This window comes from Talpa europaea (genome assembly GCF_964194135.1).
Source record: "Talpa europaea genome assembly, chromosome: 5".
Classification (NCBI taxonomy): Eukaryota; Metazoa; Chordata; class Mammalia; order Eulipotyphla; family Talpidae; genus Talpa; species Talpa europaea.
The window spans coordinates 8879565-8902038 of record NC_140071.1 but is presented as its reverse complement, the minus strand read 5'-3'; the positions used below and the strand labels follow the sequence as shown (position 1 = coordinate 8902038).

General features: G+C 34.7%; 1 protein-coding gene across 3 annotated transcripts in view; it reads left to right on the top strand.

Moving 5' to 3' along the window:
• CDH18 (cadherin 18) overlaps positions 1–22474 on the top strand; it is a gene marked incomplete at both ends in the record, with an annotated part of 213640 nt that overhangs the window by 132807 nt on the left and 58359 nt on the right. For all 3 annotated transcript variants that reach the window (XM_084234089.1, XM_084234091.1, XM_084234090.1), the window contains 2 exons: positions 5601–5788; positions 19670–19923. In XM_084234089.1, coding sequence (XP_084090215.1) covers positions 5601–5788; positions 19670–19923 — 442 coding nt within the window. The remainder of the gene's footprint in view (positions 1–5600; positions 5789–19669; positions 19924–22474) is intronic.

Genomic DNA, 22474 nt, shown 5'->3' with positions numbered 1-22474 from the left:
CAGTTTTTCAGCTTTTTAAGAGTCATGTTATGACTCTAAGTCAGAGAATATTAAAAAGAAAAGTGGCCCACTATACCTTACTTTGAAGAAAAAAAAATTTATAGGATAATCAACTGCTGAAGTGCATATCACACCTTATACCGCTGAATGTATTAGGTTAAGAAATTGGAAACATATTATTCCAGGGCACAATGGATGTTCTGATGTAGGTCAAGTGCCCTTGAATGGGAAGCATTCAAATAGCTGTTGTATTAGTCATTTGCTTAATTTGCATACTAAATACATTGCAGGAAAAGCCTAAGTTAATACTTAGTGATCTGTATTCAATACAAGTTCCTTAGAAGAGGAAAATGCCAGATTTCTTGTGTGTAATTTTTTAAAATTTGAAAGTAGCATTGCCATGTAAAGTCTATCTCATAAAGCAATTTAGACATTTAGAAGCTCTCTGGCAAAGCTTATCAAGAATGCCAATTACCCTGGTTAAGCAGAAATCACAGGAAATAACCATATAACATGTCAATCAATTTTCCCCAGAATTCTTTATAAATAATGTGTAACTTTTATATAGCTAGTTACTCTCCCAAGTAAATATTGTTCATGCAAGGAAAATATCCATTAAAATGAGTGCAATGATCATTTTGGATTATAGGTTTTATAGGCCAAGGCCTGGGGTTAATATGAAATGACTTATTTGCTCACCTGGCAAAGTTGCTGAAGCAAAGACACAAGGTCTTCTAAAAAGCAATTAGAATCAATACTATCCTGGGAAAAAAGTGTATTAAAAGTGACAAGCTTCTATGAAACAAATGCCATTTTATTATTCTACCAAGTCTTCATTTCTTAAATGTGCTTCAAGCTAATCATTAGCATTTTATGAAACAGTCTTAAGAAATTATGAGTAAGACTCTTACAAGGCTTAGGAAAATATGATATTCAGAAACAACAATATGAAATTATGATACTGTATGCTATATAAAACTACCTAACCTGAAAACCAAAATAGATAACACTAGCACTACTTGAAATTAGCTCTAAAACTTTGTAATGTGGTGTACTAGAACTTAGGACAAGAGCAAGTCAGGTACCACCCGTGCTTTCAATTTTCAGTATGTTTTTCTCTAAGCATATGTTTGCTTCCCATTGACCTTTGACTGTTTTCCAGAGCTCCTAAACTTTTAGTCAGCCAGTTATTCCTTGTTTTCAGTTTTGTAGGGGAATGAGGACTTGGCACTTCCTCACCTGCCATTTTACTGATGTCAGGTACATCATTGCTTTTAAGGCATTTAAATCATAATTGTCTTATTATATTTACCTTTTCCAGATTAGATACATTTCTTTTTTTTTTTAAAGATTTATTTATTTATTTATACAAGATCAGGGGTATAGACCAGATGTGCGGGAGGGTGAAAGAATTCACCAGAGACAGAGTGGGGAACAGAACAGTCAGGCTGACTGAAATACACTGTTGAGGGGAGCAGTGGGCGTGACAGCAGAGGTATGCCACGCCATGTGGGATTCTCTCCGGCCGACCAGGATCAAACCCATGCTGCCGAAGCTGTGGACAGCTTCACAGTGTGGTGCTCAACTGCCTGCGCCACCAGGGAGGCCCCAGATTAGATAAATTTCTATCTTAAAATAATTTAAGGCACCAAAAATGCTATTGACTATCTAGCAGACATTTGTGAAGCAGACATCTCATTCAGGAAAAAAATTCTCTCCATACATTTTCAACTGTTATCAGCAATGTACCTAATAGTCAGGCAGTCTGAACCTACCTTCATAATTACAAGAGCAGCAGTTTAGGATTTTAGATTATCAGTACTTTGTTTTGACAACATTTAAGGATCTAATATTGCAATGGAAATTTAATTTAGAGGAATTTAGAAGAGCCAGGTTGTAATGAACCTGAATATTGATTTCAGTAGTTTAGAAAAGAGTTGGCTTAGTAGAGATGAGTTTGCTCAGGAGTCCCTACGTGGGGACCAGCTGCAGTGCTCCAAAAGCTCCTTTCCTTCAAAGTCACCTTCCCTAGGCTGCTTCCACTGTTGCATATTTGTATAGGTGCTTCAATCCTCCATCTCCTGAACTCTAAAAATATACAGAATACTGTGGAATTGATGCTTTCTTTTTACTGGAGTTTGGGTATAAAACTGAGAAGCCGAAATGTCAGACTCTAGAATAATAAGAGTTTAGGGAATCGTGTGTATTCTGCTACAGATATAATTGTATGTTCCCCCAGTAGACTTTAATTTATATTTCCGTATGGTTATAGGGGTATGAGTGCACCTGCAGAGCAAGTGGCACATTGGCAAGCTGGTTATGCCAACGCCCAAAGGGAGTATAAGGCAGGTTGCAAGCACTGGGCGCTGGTATCTCATCTTGTTAGCTCTCAAAAAGGGAGGAAGTGTGTAATTACAGGCAATCATTAGGGATGTTATTTGAGCTAGGTGTCTGGCATGAAACCAAGGCTCACTTTGAAATGGAAAATGAAAAGACTCCACGTGTCAGTCAGTAGAAGCAGCAACACAGACATGAACATTTAAAACCCAGACAAAGAGGGGAGATAGGAGACCAGGTACATCCAAATACATGGTAAGAAAACTGGAAGACAAGCCTGAAGACATAAGCCAGAAGGCAGCTAAGAGGCCAAAGACTATAAATTAAAACTTAGAATGAAAATTATACCAAAGGAAAACAAAATTTCAATGTATAACGATTTCAGATGAAGACAGCAAAGAGAATGGTAAGGCAGTATAGTATTTAAGAATAAGAACAGATGTTAATCCATTGATGAGTAATCAAGAGAAGTTCCAGACGCCATAGAGAAATGTCACTTAGGTGTGTTGTGATGTAGTTTAGAACTCCAAAACCCAAGACAAAACAAGTTGACATGCTCTAAGCTTCTCATCAACAATAATAGAGTACAGATGACAATAGAATGCTATCTTCAAAACTGATAAGAAAGAATGCTATTACTCTTGAAATCTTCAGCTAAATTGCATTAAATATGAGAGTGAGATAAAAATGTGCTATAACAAAAGAATGAGTTCACTCTTCAGAGAACCTGGAAAACAACTTAAGATGTTTACATCTCAGAATGCAATCATTATGCAATATTCATTCTCTTTTGTCTTACATTCAAGAGAATTCTATTTGGAATAGAATTTTACTGACTTATCCTTAAGCACTTATCTCTGTTGCCTCTTCTCATACATTTAATGATTTGCCCACAGTTTCTCATATTCTCCCTCCTCTGTATGTTTCCCTCTAAGTAGATGATATGTCTTCATTAAGTTTGGTATTGGCCAATTAGCTTGCTTTGGCCAAAGGCATGTGACATGTCTAGATAAGAACCAGGAGATAATAGCTGTGACTATTAATTTGTGTGACATAGGCTTATAGTTTATAAGAGAAACCACAGGAATTAATTTATCTTTCTAGTGTTTGTCTATAATGAATAGAAATGATTGTCTAAGTTTTCATCAATACTATCTTTGAAGAGAGGAACAAACTTAGTTTGTAGAAACTAAGATGTAGCTATCAGGAAGGTAATTCTAGAAAGAGGGATGAGCAGTAGCCTGAAAATATCAGGGGGTTTATATCTGAATATGACCTATATTAACTCTCTTACGTGTACATAAGGAAATATGTAAGATAATATATAGTAAAACATTATTTAAATTAGAAAAAATAATAAAGGCTAAATTGTGGGATATTCACAGTGAAATACTATGTTGTTAATGAATGAGAAATACATGTAGCATCTTATATTTCAAAACTATGATTTTGAGTGAAAAAGCAAAATGAAAAAATTCATCCACATGCATATAAATCTAAATATTGAAAATTGTACTACCTGAATACATATTTGTGGAAAATTATCATCTGGGTCAAGAAATCATATGTTTGACAGGAGAGGATGTTTTATCCATGAGTGTTTTGTGAATATTGCTAAACTGAAAAATATAAAGTACAATAATTTAAAATGAAATTATTATTAATTTCACCTGTCTCAATGTTTTTTGAAAAAAACTGGAGTAAATCTTTGTTAATTAATGAATAAATACAGACATATGAGTCAATACTCAGTATCTATGTATAGCGCCTTAAAAAAATAATTGTATCTCTAGAATACTTGATACACTTACCAGACATATTGACATAAAAATTATCATCACACCACGACTAACAAAATATTGGCTCAGGGAAATTATTTTTATGGACTTCTGTACTCACGTATTTATACAGTCTTATTATGTGTATATATTATGGTTATATCACTGTTAGCTTAGGCATGGCTAATACTCTTACAAAATTACATTTTAATTCAAGGGTTTTGCTATTTGTATTGCTATTTTTTGTGATTAATAAATTGATTTAATATATATGTTTCTAACATAAATTATAAATTGATAACATGTTAATTACATTTATTAATATTTATTTCATAAATTCTTTGAATACTCCTTATAGGAATTTAATACTAGGACTTACCATTTTTTTTATTTTTCAATGAACATTTAGCATCAATATATGGCAAAAAAATGTGTTTCTTCGTATAAGATAGTAATATTTATAGAATCAATAGTATTTTAATGTTGTGGTGATAGGCAATATCTAAATTAATATTCATTACAAATGTTACATCATCCTTTGTAGTCATAGTATTTGCTTTCTCATCCTTTAACTTTGTTATTGATTTAAAAAATAAATAACCTTATTTTATTCCTCATTTTATTATAAAACCACTTCAAATTATTTCAAGAAGCTGACTGGGGATACATGGTAAATAAATATGTGAATGCTTTTATCATAGCTTGTACATTTCACTAAGTTTTAGCCTTGTTTAAAATAATAACCATATCCATGAGTAGCCCACATTCTTTTCTCTCATTTCACTTTAAATTATTGTACTTTATATTTTAGCTTCATGTGTTCCTTGGGGAGGGAGAAATTGAGTGGGTATTATGCTAACACTTGACTAATTCTGGTTTTGCTCAATATAAGAATGCAAACTTGACTTTCCTTGTTGAATATTCTGTTGCCATGGATGTAGAACTAATAAAATACTTTATATACAGATATCTACACATTCTTTAATGTGGGCATTTTACATTTATCTTTGTGTAACCTAGTGTTTCATTAGTAAGTAGTATACTAATAATTAAAAAAAGTCTTGTATACATTGCTTAATATATTTGCATTTGAATATATGGTCTTAAATTTTTTTTTTATTTTTTTAAAGTTTTGGGTTTTTTTAAAGATTTGATTTATTTATACAAGCACCAGGTACAGTCAGAAGCATGGGTGGGTGAGAGAATTCACCAGAGCCAGAGCGGGGAACAGAACAGGCAGAATGATGAAGTAAACTGCTGAGGGGAGCAGCGGGCGGCAGGAGAGGTCTGCGCACCATGTGGGACCCTCACCCGGCGGCCGGGGATCGAACTGGTGCTGCAAAGGCTGTGGGCAGCTTCGCAACCAAGCGCTCAACCACTGCGCCACCAGGGAGGCCCTGGTCTTAAATTTTTTAATGTTTTTCTTATAATATTTTCATTTTGTACATTATTATCAAATAAAATTGCATATGAAATATTTTTCAGAACACTATCAGCTTTATGTTCCTGAGTCAGCTCAAGTTGGTTCAGCTGTTGGAAAAATCAAAGCAAATGATGCAGACACTGGTTCAAATGCCGACATGACCTACTCCATCATTAATGGTGACGGCATTGGGATATTCTCCATCTCCACAGACAAAGAGACCAGAGAAGGAATCCTTTCCTTGAAGAAGGTAAGAAGAATATACTATCAGTGATTTAAGCAACTCACCTGTTTTTTCATGAATGGAAATTTGACAGAGATAGGAATAATCCATTTTGTCAGGTCATGAAAGTAATCCATTTTCCAGGTGGTAACTCCTCTTTTGAGATGAACTGCATTTTAATTATAGGTATGTCTGCTCTTCAGATCATTTTGTATGAATTACATTTTGTTACAGTGGGAAGATCTGAGGTTGAACATGAATGTTCCCCACCTTCCCTACATCTTCTTTTCCAGATTTATCATGAATGCCAGTCTCATTGTTGTCATTGCTCAATGTTGTATTAAGCTGAGTAATATATGAAGGGCCTTTGCTAACTGATGTAAAAGTCTTCAACCATGTTAACTAACACTCAGGAGACAAAATTTTGCCTGACAGTCAGGATCCATGAAGACTGCTTTTGGAAAATGTTGACCCCTTTCTCTCTCTCTCTCTTTATTTTTTTTTTTTTGTTCAAAGAATTTGTCATTGGGTTGAAGCTATTACTGTTCATTTCTAATAATAGTCTATAATACTTTCTAATAGTACATAATAATACTTCATGTCCTTGCAGAAATGAAGTGGAATACAGGTAATTTTAAAAGGATTTAACTATAGTACCTAGTGCAGTATGTCTCAGTCTTTCAATGTTTTAATGATTTCAGATTGGAAATTTAGTAATATTCAGATCCCATGGGCTACACCTGTATGTTTTGTTTCAAAATTACTGGAGTGGGAATAAGGAATTGGTCTTTTTAATAAATAGTCTTGATGATTCCACTAAAATATGTTCAGAATACAGACTGAGAAACTGTATTGTAATGTGCTTCTAATGATATTGAAATAAATCTACCTGCTTATCAGTTATCTGCCTATCTATCTATTAGTTTGTATATGATTTTCTATTTGAATTATGTATAATCATATTAACTCTAATAATCAATGTACATTGATTTAAAATTGAGAATTCTCTCATTTTTTGGATGCCACATAGGGAGCCTGCAAAGTAGAATATAAAGTGTGTACGTATTTAAAGAACAGAAGTCATCATGTAAAATATTGTAGCTTCATCTGGGTAAAATATTGGTGTCTTTGTCTAAAATATTTTCTCATTTTAATCTCTTTTCTGAGATTATGCAACCATGGTTCAAAATGTGATAATGAGAAGCTGATTTTAATATCTTTATTTAACAGATATATGTATTTTGAATGTTTCCTGTGCCAATTGTTGCACTCTAGATGAGCCATCCAGGGTTGAGTACCACCAGATTTAATAATGATCTGAATACAATTTCTAGTTTGTACAGTTTGGAGGCAAACAGACGGCCATTGACTATAGCCTTCATTCCTAGGTCAGTAATAAAAAAATTCTATGAAGGAGAGTTATACAGTAATATTGAGAACTATTTAGGATATTTGATCCTGTCTGATTTTCAGTGATGGTTAAAAATAGCACTGAGTGTGATTATGGTGTTAGTGACATAAAGTTTATAAGGATGAGAATTCTAGAAAGAGAAAATAAAGTGTATAGAACATGGCACATTTAAGGTGCCAAAATAACATCATTTAATCAAGAGGCAGAAAGTTGTGGGTACAAGAACACACAATGTCTTGCTGAATTTTTTTCAATTGAGAACCATTGAAGTTATCTAAATAGGAAGTGACTAGGTCTCAATAGATGTCAGTATTCTGATTAACTGACATAAACTACATGAGGACAACACTGTTTATTTCATCAATGCAGGCTCACCTTTTAGCATGGTTTCTCACAATGAACAGGCATGTAATAAGTGTTAGAGTATTTATTAGGTGTGCATACGGATAAATATATGAGATAAGGATGATAGCCTGCTTTTAATTCCTTGGATGATTTCCTCATTTAGGAAAATTATGGTAAATGGATCAATTCTTTCTAAAAAATGAACTTTGCCATGTGAGAGACACCAACATTTAAGAAAAGAAGACAAACAGGAAAGAAAAATGTTCCTTGAAGAAAGCAGAAGAATATTTTCAAAAAGAGGGGAGAAGATAGTGATTAAAAAAGTGAAATAATATAGAAATTAAAAAGATTTTAAGATTATAAATATTAATTGGATTTGATAAGGAGGACAGGGTAATTGTCACTAGCAGTTTTCAGCTGATTATCATCATCATCATTATCATCACAAATAACAGTAACATGAATTAATATTTTTGATTGTTTCATCTGTGTCAGGTGGATTGTAAACATCTTTCCCAAGTCTTGATTAAGTGAGTACAAATATTATAATCCTTTAAATCTCACCAGGATATGATGATATAGGGAGTGTTATTATCCAAACAAGAAACAGAATCTCAGCTAACAGAATGGAATCAACGAGATAAAGAATTACACTCAAATAGAATTTATATAACATCATACTCAATGGTGAAAAACTGAAAACATTTTCTGTAAGATCAGGGAAAAGATAAGGATGTTCACTCTCATCACTATTGTTCAATATAGTATTTAATGTTCTAGGCAGATTCAAAGGAATCCAAATTAGAAAAGATGAACTGAAATGATTGCTATTTACAGATGACATAATAATATATAGAAAATTTGAAAGATTCTACCAAAAAATAACAAGTAATACATGAATACAGTAAAGTTGCAGGATACAAAATCTGTACTCAAAAATATATTGTATTTCCATATACAAATAATGAATTAGCAGAAAGAGAAATTAGGAAAACAACCCCATACAACTGTATCGAAAAGGATGAAATACCTGGAAGAAAACATAACAAAAGTGGTGAAGGACATATTCATAACAAACTCTCAGACACTGTCAAAAGAAATAAAAGACAAAAAGCTCTATCACGTTAGAGATGGTGTTGTATGAAATGTGACCCTTCCCTTAGAAAATCAGACAGGAGGGAGAAAACAATGATTGCAGCTAATCTTGCAATGATCTAGCTGGAATCTGTGTGGTTTTGCCTATTAAACACTGTTATCTTTATAAAGTAGGAAGTAACAGCATATTTGCAAAAAAAGTGACCCAAGTTGAGGATGGTTTGAATATGGAAAAAAAAAATATATATATATTTATATATATATATATATGGCCATATATATATATATGGCCTCCCCGGTGACCCAGCGCTTGAGAGCTGGGTTGCAAAGTTGCCCGCGGCCTCTGCGGCGCCGGTTCAATCCCCGGCTGCTCCCTGGCCACCAGAGGAGGGTCCCGCATGGCGCGCAGACCTCTCCTGCCGCCCGCTGCTCCCCTCAGCAGTGTACTTCGGTCCTTCTGCCTGCTCTGCTCCCCGCTCTGGCGAATTCTCTCACCCTCCCGCACTTCTGACTGTACCCAGTGCTTGTATAAACGAAAAACAAACAAACAAATAAATAAATGAAATAAAACATGCCTCTATATAAAAAAAATGTAAAATGCCATTAAAAAAAAAATATATATATAGGGCCTCCCCGGTGGCGCAGCGGTTGAGCGCTGGGTTGCGAAGCTGCCCGCAGCCTCTGCAGCACCGGTTCGATCCCCGGCTGCTCCCCGGCCACCGGAGGAGGGTCCCACATGGCGCGCAGACCTCTCCTGCCGCCCGCTGCTCCCCTCAGCAGTGTACTTCGGTCCTTCTGCCTGCTCTGCTCCCTGCTCTGACTCTGGTGAATTCTCTCACCCTCCCCCGCTTCTGACTGTACCCAGTGCTTGTATAAATAAATAAATAAATCTTAAAAAAAAAAAGAATGTTTAAAAAAAAAATATATATATATATATATATATAAATGATTTGAAATACCAAAGTTATGGTGGTGTAAGGACAATGAGGATCTTAACATCCTACATGACTGAAACTACTTTAACTTTGTCTGATAAAAATAAAGACAAAATAGTATATGTGCGTGTGTGAGCACATGTATTTAATCAACGTTCTTCATTCTGTATTACACACACATACACACACGTGGGTATTTTCAAGATAAGAATTGCTTAGTTGTGGGCCTCCCCTGGTGGCACAGCAGTTGAGCGCTGAGTTGCAAAGCTGCCTGCAGCCTCTGCAGCACCGGTTCGATCCCTGGTGAGGGTCCCACATGGCGCGCAGGCCTCTCCTGCCACCCGCTGCTCCCCTCAACAGTGTATTTCAGTCAGTCTGACTGTTCTGTTCCCCACTCTGGCTCTGGTAAATTCTTTCACCTCCCGCACTTCTGACTGTACCCAGTGCTTGTATAAATAAATAAATAAATCTTCAAAAAAAAAAAAAAAAAGAATTGCTCAGTTGTATAAATGATAGTGTGGTGGTGTGCCAAAAATAATCTTGACTATTAATGAACTCAAATTGTTGTTCTCTTTTTTCCCTGAATACACTTTCCAGACTTTCTGAGCGATGCATTAATGTTTTCATTCACCTAATTTTTTGATCCTTCAGATTAGGATTTTCAATCTCAGGCTTGCTTTATCACTCTGTTTTGTGTTATAAATAATTGCAATTCGAAAATGGAATTGTGTAATTCAAAGAGTTTTAACCTTTAAGAGACACTGGCTGAGATGAGGAGAAATGGATAAAACAGTCCTTTAAAATCAATTCCTTATGCCATCTCTACAGCAACTCACCTTAGCCAGAAAGGCACAACAACCCCTCTTCCCAAAGATCAAAATCAGTGCTTCTCAATAAATCAGTTTGCAGGAGCTTCTGCACATTCCTGTCCATATCAGCCCTTCATCAGAAAATTGCCAGGTGAATTCACTGTTCCATAGTGTGGTACATTGTAAATACACTTTGATAACTTTCATTCATTGTTTAATGGAGCCTGACTTGGTGGAAAGAGGAAAGAAGATAAGGATGAATGCAAGTTGATGCACTCTTTCCTGTGACATATAGCTCTGTAGCGAATGATGTGCTCCTAATCAGTTTTTCTAGCAATCTTTTCTTGTGGGCCCTATAAAATTTGTACTTTTTTAAAAAAGATTTATTTGTGTATGCATACACAAGAACTGGGGTGTAAGCCAGAGGTGTGGGGTGTGAGAGGATTTTCCAGAGAGAGTAGGGAGCAGAACAGGCAGATCTACTGAAATACACTGCTGAGGGGAGCAGCAGGCAAAACAGGAGAGGTCTGCTGTGCCATGTGGGTTGCTCCCTGGCTGGCCCGGGATTGAACTTGTGCTGCAGTGGCTGGTGATAGCTTGAAAGAGCTGTCTTTAACACCTGTGCCACCAGGGAGGCCCTAAAATTTGTACTTAGTAGCAGATTTTTATGTATGTGTATATGATTATGTGTATATTTACATATGATAATATTTAATTCATATATAATTTATAATTTATATATATAATATGTAGTATGTACATATATTTCTTCTATATATTTCTTCTCTGTGTGTTTTCTTCCTCTATTTGCACCAAATTTAAAGGACACTTTACAGACCTCCTCCAAGTAGTTATTTTGTTGCCCTCCCTCAATTCTGTGGTATCCAGTTCACCCATAAACACCCTGATATATCACAGGCACATGCTAGCAATCCTCTTTTTTATAATCTACCTCCCCTTCCTTCATCTGTCAAGGAAGATTACTTTTCAAAGTTCAGGTTTAATGTTATATTTGTAGTGCAACAGTTCCGGCTACATTCAATCACGGATTTCTTCCATGATCTTTTCTGTTTTATATCTCGTGGTAAACATTTTACTAATTTCTCTCTTGAGGAAACATCAATTCCATGGCCCTCTTAAAGGTCTGATAAAGCAGGATGATTGTATGCTGATTAATTCACTCCAAATCTACGGACACTTCCCATGAATGCGTATCTATGTGAGCCACAAGTGTATTGTCGTTTACAATAGTTGTTAAATATTTTTGTAACCTGGTACTTTGTGTTTGCTTTTCGCTATCAAGCTCTACATTGTGTAAAAGATCATTATCCCATGTTATTTAACAAGTGATTTTTAAGAGTAAAAAGAATAAGCTGTAAAAACTTATTTGAAAAATTGAAGTTAATCCTAAGAGGAAAAGAAAGGAACATGTTCAATTATAACCATACTAGGTCTATTACATATATATACACAGAGAGAGAGAATATATAGAGAAAATACATATATAGAATATATATATAGGACATATATATATGTATTCTAGATTTGTTTGATTGTTTTTCCAAATTGACATATTTGGAGGTTCAGAATTTTGCTCCCCTACAGTCGGTTGTGTTTAGTTTTTTTTTTTATATATCATAACTTTGCCTTGTATTGAGAGACAGACTACAAATCACAATATTCTCTGCCTTTGGATTTTAGAGTTTGGCTGTATGAAACACAACAAATAAGGTGTCACAACCCACTGCAAATTCACACATAGTCAAACACATCACCACACTTTGTACATAACAAGGAACAGGTATTTAATCCTAATAAACTATTTACAATAAGTGAATATTTGTTAGGAATTATATTAACAAAAATCCCAACCGAGCTGCTATTTTTATTCTTATAAGGCTCTTATATCTTCTCCCACTCAGCCAGAAGCAAAACTTTCAATTCAATGAAATCTATCACTATATCTGTAATAACTTCTGACGGAGAAGTGCTATTGGGCAACTTTTGTTCTTATTATTCATCCATAGGCTTGGCAATAAGCCTGCAGTCTTACAACAGTTGAAACTGCTTTGAATGTTAATTGACTGTTTTTAACATATATATTTCTGCAATATAATTTAGTGTCCTAGTTGGAAATCAGTGATCTAAAATGTCCTGATGAGTTAAGCTACCCTCATCAATGGATTATGAGTAAGTTTTCATATATGCAGGTACATGGAGATATAGATCTACAAACATGCATGCTTATATTTAATTATATCTAAATAATATACAGATTTTAAATATACTTTATCTATTATATGTATTTGTTATTTGAAATAAAATCTTTCCATTTACCCCTGTCTTCAAATGATAGCAAGCAAACAAGTAATATTTATTTGTGTCAATAGCCTTGAAATAGACACACTGAATGACATTTCTCTCTATACAGAGAGAAATTTATACCAAGGAAACTTAGACCTGTGTTGAAGTCTTCACAGAATGTTCACCATTCAGAAAAGATCTCAGTCAAGGACTACACACCTTGGAATAAGAAAGGCTAGCTGAGGAAACATTGTTCAAATTCATGCCATTTTTCTAATGTTTTGGCAAAATACTGTAATTCAAAATACTTTTTTTTCAGAAAAAATTAATAATGTTGGTCACTATTTTAGGATTTAGCTATTTTTGCATGATTGAAGTAACATTTTTCATTTATTAAAATGTTGATATCAATCCTATAATCCTTCTGTTTCTGTAACTGAAAAATGTGATTATGATGTTAAGATAAAATACACTAAGGAGGGTTCATAAGGAGTTTTTTCTCTTATTATGTGAGAAAATATAATTTTAGAATCTTCTTGATGTCCAACAATTCTTAGAGCAATTTGGATAAATGCTGTTTTTGGTATTCTTCTATTTATAATGGTTATATAGTTCCAGACATGGATATACTAGCGTGATTTAATGAATGAAAGAAGAGATTAATGAGAAACAATATAAAAAGTACCAAATATGTAGGGCTGGCTAGAAAATGATTGATGGGAAAGATAATAACTATCTACAGTTATATGAAATGTGTTAATATTAAAGAGGGAGAGTGTTATTTTATAAGTTAGAAAGAGCAGTGAAATGTAAAAGTAATTACTAAGAGTAATAGGATGAAATTAAGAAACTAAAACTTAAGATGAAAATTAAAGCGAACTCATTGATATTGAGCTAGCTACATTAGGATCTTGAGCAGTAACTAAAGAAAAGTAAGAGCAGTCCACTGCCCTGGGAAGTAAAATTACAGCCAGAATAAGCACATCTTGCAGAGGCAGAGCTGATAAAGGATTTTGCACAAAAAGCATTTCAATTTCTTAGATCTGTGAGTCAGTGAATTAAGATAATTATAAAGACACTCAGAGGGCCTCCCTGGTGGTGCAAGGGGTTAAGAGGCAACCCATGAAGCTAACAGCAGCCACTGCAGCACGAGTTTGATCCCTGGGCAGGGAGAAACCCACACGGCGAGGCAGACCTCTCCTATCTCACCTGTTTTAGTCAATCTGCCTGTTCTGTCCCCACTGTCTTTAGTGAATCCTCTCACCGCCCACACCTCTGGCCTGTACCCCCATTCTTGTATGCATAAATAAATCTTTAAAAAAAAAGAAAATGCATGTGTATATATATAATAAAAAATAAAAAAATATATATAAAGATGCTCGGAATTCTAATGTCAAGAATTAATGAAATTAGAAATAACAAAGATATCAATTCATTTTCAATATTAGAATGATTAGAAAGAAGATGCATGAATGTTTCTTTTAATAGTGAGGGTGTCATATTGAATAAAAATCTTTTGATCTTTAGTTCCTCAATTTGGAATGTTTTAGTACACCATTTTGAACAATTAGATTTCAGGCAGTATGGACTAGGGCTTAAGTCCCAATGCCTGAGTTCAGATACTAAGTTTACCACTGATAGGCTGATGTCTCTGGGCAAGTTTCTTAACTTTTCTGTGCCTTGATTCACTCATTTGTAAATGAGAAGTAATTGTTTAATAGTTCAGTCATTGTGATGTTTAAATCAGTTAATGTATGTTGGTTATTTAGGTCACACATAGGTATTAACTGTCAATATTTATAAGTAATGTAAAAACTTTCATTCTTCAATATAACCTATGTAACAACACTTTTTTTTTTGTACTCTGATCATAGCTATACTTGAGGGTGAGTAAGAGCTATTAATCACCTACCCTGAACTAGGAATTATGCCAGGTACCTGAAATATGAAGATGAATTAGATAATATTCTTCCTTTTAGGGAAAACTGAGTAGACATGATACATTGTTATACTACAAGATGTCAAATTCTAATGGTATAGTTTTACTTAAATTGTTATGAACTCACAAATAAAAGAGGGCCAATTTTTCAAAGATGGAGGAAGGTCAGAAATTTTTTACATGGCAGGTTACTTTTAAGCATGCATGCACCAATATGTACCAAATACTCCAGCAAATAAATGTCGCTCAGGGTTTAATATCCAACATTATTCTTCAAATCTGGAGATTACAGGCAAACAATTTTGAACAATAAAAATGAGGGTAACTGTCTTAGGAAATACATCATCAAACCAAAGAGTAGTGGGTAATGAAGGAAAATGACAAACAGAACACTGCGTACAAATAACATCAGCATCAGAGTGATGATGGATCAGAATGTAAATAATGTATGCCCCAAAAGTGTAGAAATAGTACCTCTTATAATAAGAAAATAAGGGTACAGGTGATGTAAACTTAGTAATTATTTTATTAGTACTAAGAATCAAAGAATGTAAGTCAAAGCCAATAAATCAAGATCAAGTACTAGACATTTAATCATAATTAAAAAATAAGCATTTAAAAACCATTAATATGAAAGTAAATTGGGAGAAAATAGAAATATTCCTTTTTAAAATCAGTTTATGTAGGGTACTAATAATTATTTTTAAAGGAAATATAGGTCAAACATATTACCTAAATTTAAAAGCAGAGAGGTGGTCAATGGAAGAAAATATAAAATTTTCTAAATAATAGAAAGAATTCCAAAAAGGTATTTCCTTACCCTGAAATTCCAGGGCTCTACCAGAAGTTAGAAAAAGGTAAGGAGCAGATTATATCCATGAACCTCCAAAGAGCTCAGTCTTGCCAAATGTCAGACTTTTTGTTATCAGAACTACAGAGAAAACATTTCTGTTATTTTAAGCTTTCCAGTTTGTTTTAACTTGCTATGGGCAACCTTAGGAAACTAATATGATACATTAACTTAAAAATCAATTCACATAGTAAGCAATCTCACTTATGAATACAAGTAGAACTATTTCAAGCACCATTCCAGTAAAATGAAGTATATCACACAAGAGGTCATTCCAGGAATGCTTGGATGGTTCAATGTTAGTAAAACAGTTATCTTAAACTGGATCATATGAAATTATCTTTTGTTTGTCTTACATTTTTTTGATCTAAGCAATGTCATATGGTTAAATCCGATTTAATTTTCAATGGTGAGAATCACCAATACATATGCATGTCATATCTGCTGGTAATTACCTATTGTTGGTTTATTGATGACCCCCTATTATTATCATAGTTGTACCATCATTGGATAAAATATCAGCTACCTAATGAAATTCTAATTTCAGAGAAATTATAAATAATTTCTCAGTGCAAGTATGTCCCAAGTGATAATGGACACACACATACTAAAAATAATCTTTGTTTATCCTAAATTCAAATTAGTTGGCCATTCAATATTTCAATTTACTAAACTTGGCAACACAAAATATAGCAAGTGTTGAGAATGAGCATCAATGATGTGGGAGTTTTTACAGTAGTTATAACACACAACAAAGATTTACCGTCCGTTATTTGTATACATAATCCTGTAATATCAAGGATAAATACATAGGTATAATTTCTTCTCAGTTTCTCTATACATGCCATTCAGTACCCCCACTTTCTCTTCATAAATAAGGTTGTTAAAATATTTCCATTTGCATTAATCCATTTGCTTCTAAATTCCTGTTCCAACCTTAAATAATCCTCTCATTCCTTTGTGGATCCAGATGGGTCCCTATGCATCCATCTGCCAGTCCTGGCAAACAAGTCCCTCAAAATAATTTTCCCTGCCTGGGGTAGTTAAATATATATTAGGTGAGCATAAACATGAAACTGTGTGTCCACATAAACAGCCTGCACCTTAGCAGGAGGGAACCGAGTGTTAAGACAAATAATGTCTAACTTGCCAAGAGAACTAGTAAAAAATGGAAAAAGAGATGCCTGTCATCTTGAATGCACAGCTTGACAGTAATATCTGATAGGGTAGCGGTGGCCAAAACTACCTCCACAAATGTCATCGAGAGGCAGAAAGATGTGAATAAATGAAGATGTATGTTTCATGACCCCGTGTGATCATGAGAAAGATATGTTAAGCATCTCTAGTAAAGTTTATGTATTCTGTATAATTTTTTTAAGTTTTAATGCCTCAAAAACTCTGTTTGAAAAAAAGAAGCATGGTCATTATACAGTATCAGATGCAACGTGCTGACTATCAAAAATTACATTAATTTTAAATGAACAGTAGACCTGGCAAAAGAGCTGTTTCCATGCTGAATGTGCCCGGAATCTGACAATTTGTGCTTCTCTGAGCACAAGGGACTACATCTTTCCATCCCATTCATGACGTGCAGCAAAGTATATACTGTTTCTAGGAAAGGTTATTTAAATCAGAGTACAATTTATTGAATTAGTCAAAGATGGATTGTCATTCACCGATGCTGAGAAAGGAGTCAAGCAAAGAAAAAAGTACAATAAATCTGTGGGTCCAGCTAGGAGTTATGCAACTGCATAAGATGGATATGAATTTTGGCAATTCATTGCCAGATTATATTCCCTCAAACAGAAAAGGCCCCCAATTGGAGGGTCATAAAATGCATAATCAATTAACCTTTCTTTAAAATACATAAATCTACCGTGAATAGTATTTTATTATCTACAAATGCATATACATTGTGTAAGTGGTCCACTCTTGAGAATTTGGTTTTTAAGGTTTTTAAATTTCTTCTGTCTCATAAAGACTTGTCAAATATTCTAATGTCTCATCCATGTCCCTGAGGAGTTTCTAAATTCTAGGCTCTTAATATTTGATTTAGACATGAAGTGGTAGTTTTTTGCAATCTCCTGTATCTGGAACTCTAACTTAAGGGATTAGAAGAGATAAGTGAAATTATCATTATATGACTGTTGGCTCTGTTTATAAAATCCTGTTAAGGACACACTTTCTATTCAGCATTTCCTTGACCTTCCTTAGGGTATAGGAAAATATCTGAGTTCCCTCATAGGGAATGGTCAGTCTCTGATCCTGCCAAGAAAAAATGAGGCAAGAACAAAATGGAAAATTGCAAAGTCAGTGGCAGAAATAGGTTGGAAAAGATCTATTCTGCTATCATAGATACTGATCAGGAAGACCAGCTTCCATAGCTACTTCACCAGGTTCAGAAGGAAAGGCTGGTCTCGGGATCATTTGCACTAACATCACCATAAAAATTTTGATGTTATTAATCCAGAATCATTTTGGATTTCCAAGCCTATTATGTATGTTATGGTTAACACTCTAAAAAATCAGTTTTTATCTGAAATATATTTGTTCTTGGACACATAACTGTTCACATGCACCCTATGTCTGATTTTATATTCTTATTAATTTCCATAATATCTAGTATGTCTACAGCACTAAACACACAATGCTGAAAATGACTGTTGACTATTTTGTATTAACCAAAGACCATATATATATTCCATGGGAAAACATCACACTAAACTTATACATTGTTGTATGTTAAGTCAAATTCATGATTTCAGTTTCTAGGAAAGGTTATTTATTCTAGGAAATTAATAAGAGAAACATACATGTAGGTTGGAAAAATTTTCAAAAGCGAGGAAACATTAAAAATATGTAAGAAAGAATTAATGTAGACTAAAATTATTTTTAAAAATGGAATAAACAAAAAGAAGACCATAATTAAAAAAAACACAAAGTTTATATTATGAAAACATCAGGATATAATAAAGAAAATAAGAAAACAAAACATGAATTGATATTACCTCCAAAACAGAAAATACAGTTAAACGACAAAACTTAAATTCAAATGAATTTAATTTAAAATGAATTTAATTTAAAAGTTCAAGAAAATATTGTTGAATTGAAAACTTAAAAACGTATCAGATTTTAAAATAAGATCCCCAGTTTAAAACCAGCAAGGTGAAAATATGAAGATGAAATATAATGATTCATGATATGGGCCTCCCCGGTGGCGCAGCGGTTGAGCGCTGGGTTGCGAAGCTGCCCGCGGCCTCTGCGGCGCCGGTTCGATCCCCGGCTGCTCCCCGGCCACCAGAGGAGGGTCCCACATGGCGCGCAGACCTCTCCTGCCGCCCGCTGCTCCCCTCAGCAGTGTCCTTCGGTCCTTCTGCCTGCTCTGCTCCCCGCTCTGGCTCTGGTGAATTCTCTCACCCTCCCGCGCTTCTGACTGTACCCAGTGCATGTATAAACAAACAAACAAACAAACAAATAAATAAAACATGCCTCTATAAAAAAAATTAAAAAAATAAAAATAAAAAAAATTAAAAAAAAATGATTCATGATATGAAATAAATTGTTTTAAAAAATGCAAAAAAAAACAACCTTAGTTTTAAAATTGAACAGATTGATGAAAAAAAACTTTGAAAAAATACTTTGAAGAGAAGATAGCTGAAATTATTATAAAAAACTAAAGAGTCTCCAAATAGTGATATTTGCTTGTCTGTGGGGACTATCCCTAGCAGTCTTATAATTATGGTGGCAAAGTCAATTGCTTCAATTGTGACATTCCATGATTTTTTGCTTCAGATGTTGTGATAAACTTCATATTTTATTTTTATTTTTTATTTTTTAAAGATTTATTTATTTATACAAGCACTGGTTACAGTCAGAAGCTCGGGAGGGTGAGAAAATCCACCAGAGCCAGAGCGGGGGACAGAATAGGCAGACTAGACAAAGTACACTGCTGAGGGGAGCAGCGGGCGGCAGGGAGGTCTGCAGCGCCATGTGGGACCCTCACCTGAGGCCGGGGATTGAACCGTCGCTGCAGAGGCTGTGGGCAGCTTTGCAGCCCAGAGCTCAACCACTGTGCCACCAATAAGGGAGGTCCCATATTTTATTTTTAAATGAAAAGGAGATGGACTTAAAACCATCCATATTAGTTCTTTTCAAAAATAGGAAAAAATGAGAAGTGATAGTAATCATAATATTGAAAATCTTATTTTTTTTTCCCACAGCCACTGAACTATGAGAAAAAGAAATCTTACACCCTCAACATTGAAGGAGCCAATACACATCTTGATTTTCGATTTTCTCACTTGGGACCTTTTAAAGATGCCACTATGCTGAAGATAATCGTTGGCGACGTGGATGAACCCCCACTATTTTCCATGCCTTCCTATGTCATGGAAGTCTCTGAAAATGCCAAGATTGGGACGGTTGTTGGAACAGTTATGGCACAAGATCCCGACAGTGCTAACAGCTTAGTAAGGTACAGTACACTTCAACCTTTTAGACATATAAAGACTCATTTTGCCTCTTGGTCTTACAGTGATTTAAAAAATGCTTAAAATATTTCTTTCCATGTTATTTTTTTGTTGATATATCTCACAATATTAACTGATTCTCTGATAAGGAACCAGAGAGTTTCTGTCAAATTAAGAGTATAGCAATCACCATAAAGGTATTGGTAATATTTCCACATGATGTGAGCATAATTGGCTAGAATTTGGGGGCAGAATTATTGAATTACAAACTAGCGAATCTTTGATGCTTAGTGATAGTAAATATGAATAGGATTTAAGGATAATGTCTATCTCTGACTTCTGATTTGGCCATAATAGCAGTGTGTGTATAGGAAATCCTCTACCATTATTTGTAAGGAAATGAATTATTTATTTTTCATATTAAATGTTTATTTTTACACTTTTTATTTTAATTTTTGGAATTACGGTTTTGCACTTCCACATTGTACATGTTCCATTCACCTTCCGGAAAGCGACCTGTGCATTACCCCATCTGCCTCCCTCCTCCAAGCCCTTCTTCACTCCCCTGTTTCCTCTGTAACCATTATATTCTTAATATCTGTTCTCAGTATTACTGTGAGAACATGCAAAACAATATGCATGGAGTGCTAAGCGCAGGGGTGTGTACCTAGTAGTGACTTAATTAATGCTAATGTATGCAGGGCAGCATGGAGCAGTGACTTAGAGACTGGACTCTGATTCTAGAATTCTGCAATCTTGACATTCTAGCTGTGTGATTTCATGTTCAACATTGCTGCATTTCAAATTCCAAGATTATGAATAATAATCTTGGTAGGATAATAATGCTACCTAAATATATTGATATCATTAATTAGATTGAAATAAAGCACTTAACACAATGCCAAGGACATAAGTACTCACTAAATCATATTTTAGTATTTCATGCTCTAGAGATCATTAAAGCTGTCTTTATATAATCGAAAGGTATTTAGTGACCTTGCTTTTATGTGCTTCGGTAATCCTAAGGCTCTATGAAGTTTGAAATCTTTAACAAATCTGTCTGCTTTGTCCCATCAAGTGCTTATTCTCACTCTCCTTAGTTCTCATCCATTTTAAAAAAGCTAATATGGTAAATAGTCTCTTCAGAATCTGCATAGTGTTGTAAAGATTCCCAAATTCTTTTTACATAAACACGACTATTTCAGATTTTTTTTAAATGGCGACCATACCCATCCTTGGAGAGGAACAATTTTTGGAGCACATATGTACATATTCAGCAATCCTTCATCTGTGAGTGCTAAAACAGTGTCCTGTCCATTGGGACCCACCCTGTTACACTGAAAGCAGGAGCTGGACATTGCTTGAAGAAGCAGGGTAGGCAAAGTGTTCAGAATAATTTGCATAAAACCAGATGTGCCAACTGCCCTCTAAAGAAGGAACTGATGTAGACACGAAGATGCTAAGTTGGCCAAGCAGAGGAACACTCACTCCACTCCACGGAATGACACATTTCAATGACATGTGACACTCAATAAGTAAAATTGGTCTGATCATATTTAAAACTGAAATATTATAAAGGCTATGTGTAAATGTGATTGGCTTTTACCTAAAGGAACTAACGGCTTTTGAACATGAAAATATTTGATGAAACTTGGTTAGGCTTTCTTTTGAAAATTAAACTTGAACTTTGATATGAAGGATATATTCCATAATTTGCAATTAAAATTTTTGGAAATGACATAAATGTTTTAAAGTGATATTGGAAGCAAGCTATGATATGCCAACACTCGAACACACATATACACATGCACACACAGAACAGTTCAAAATCCACTGGAAAGAAAAATCTGAAAAAAAAAAAAATTTACATCCTTCGATAAGGGTGATAAAAGTAGATACAGATGTCCACAGAGAAAGTGTTCGAGACATTTTCTGAAGGGAATGAGAGGAGCAAGTTTGAATTGAGACTCAGAACCTGGTTTAGAGATTAGAATTTTGAAAGACAAAGGGAGGAACTGTGGAAGTTGCTCAGGTTACCTGTGAGGAAATAGCAAGTAAAGAGATTGGAGAGAAACTAGAGATAGATCATGGATGGTTTGTGTTAAGCTAACATATTTGAAACTTATCTTAGCAGCATTGTCAGTGAGGTGAATGACACAGAAATGTGTAATTTCAGTGGTGAACTTGATGTAGTGTATACACATGTCGATTTTTAATGATGCACACTTGAAATTTACATAATGTTATAAAGCCATGTTACTTTGATCAAATTAAAACAAAAAATAATTTGTCAACATTGATGGGAAGGGGCGCCCTGGTGGCGCAAGGGGTTAAGTCGCAGCACTATGAAGCTATCAGCAGCCACTGCAGCATGAGTTCGATCACCAGGCAGGGAGCTACCCACATGGCACAGCAGACCTCTCCTATCTCCCTGCTGCTCCCCTCAGCATTGTATTTCAGTAGATCCACCTGTTCTGTTGCCCACTCTGTCTCTGGTGAATCTTCTCCCCCCTCACACTTCAGGCCTACACCCCAGCTCTTGTATGCATAAATAAA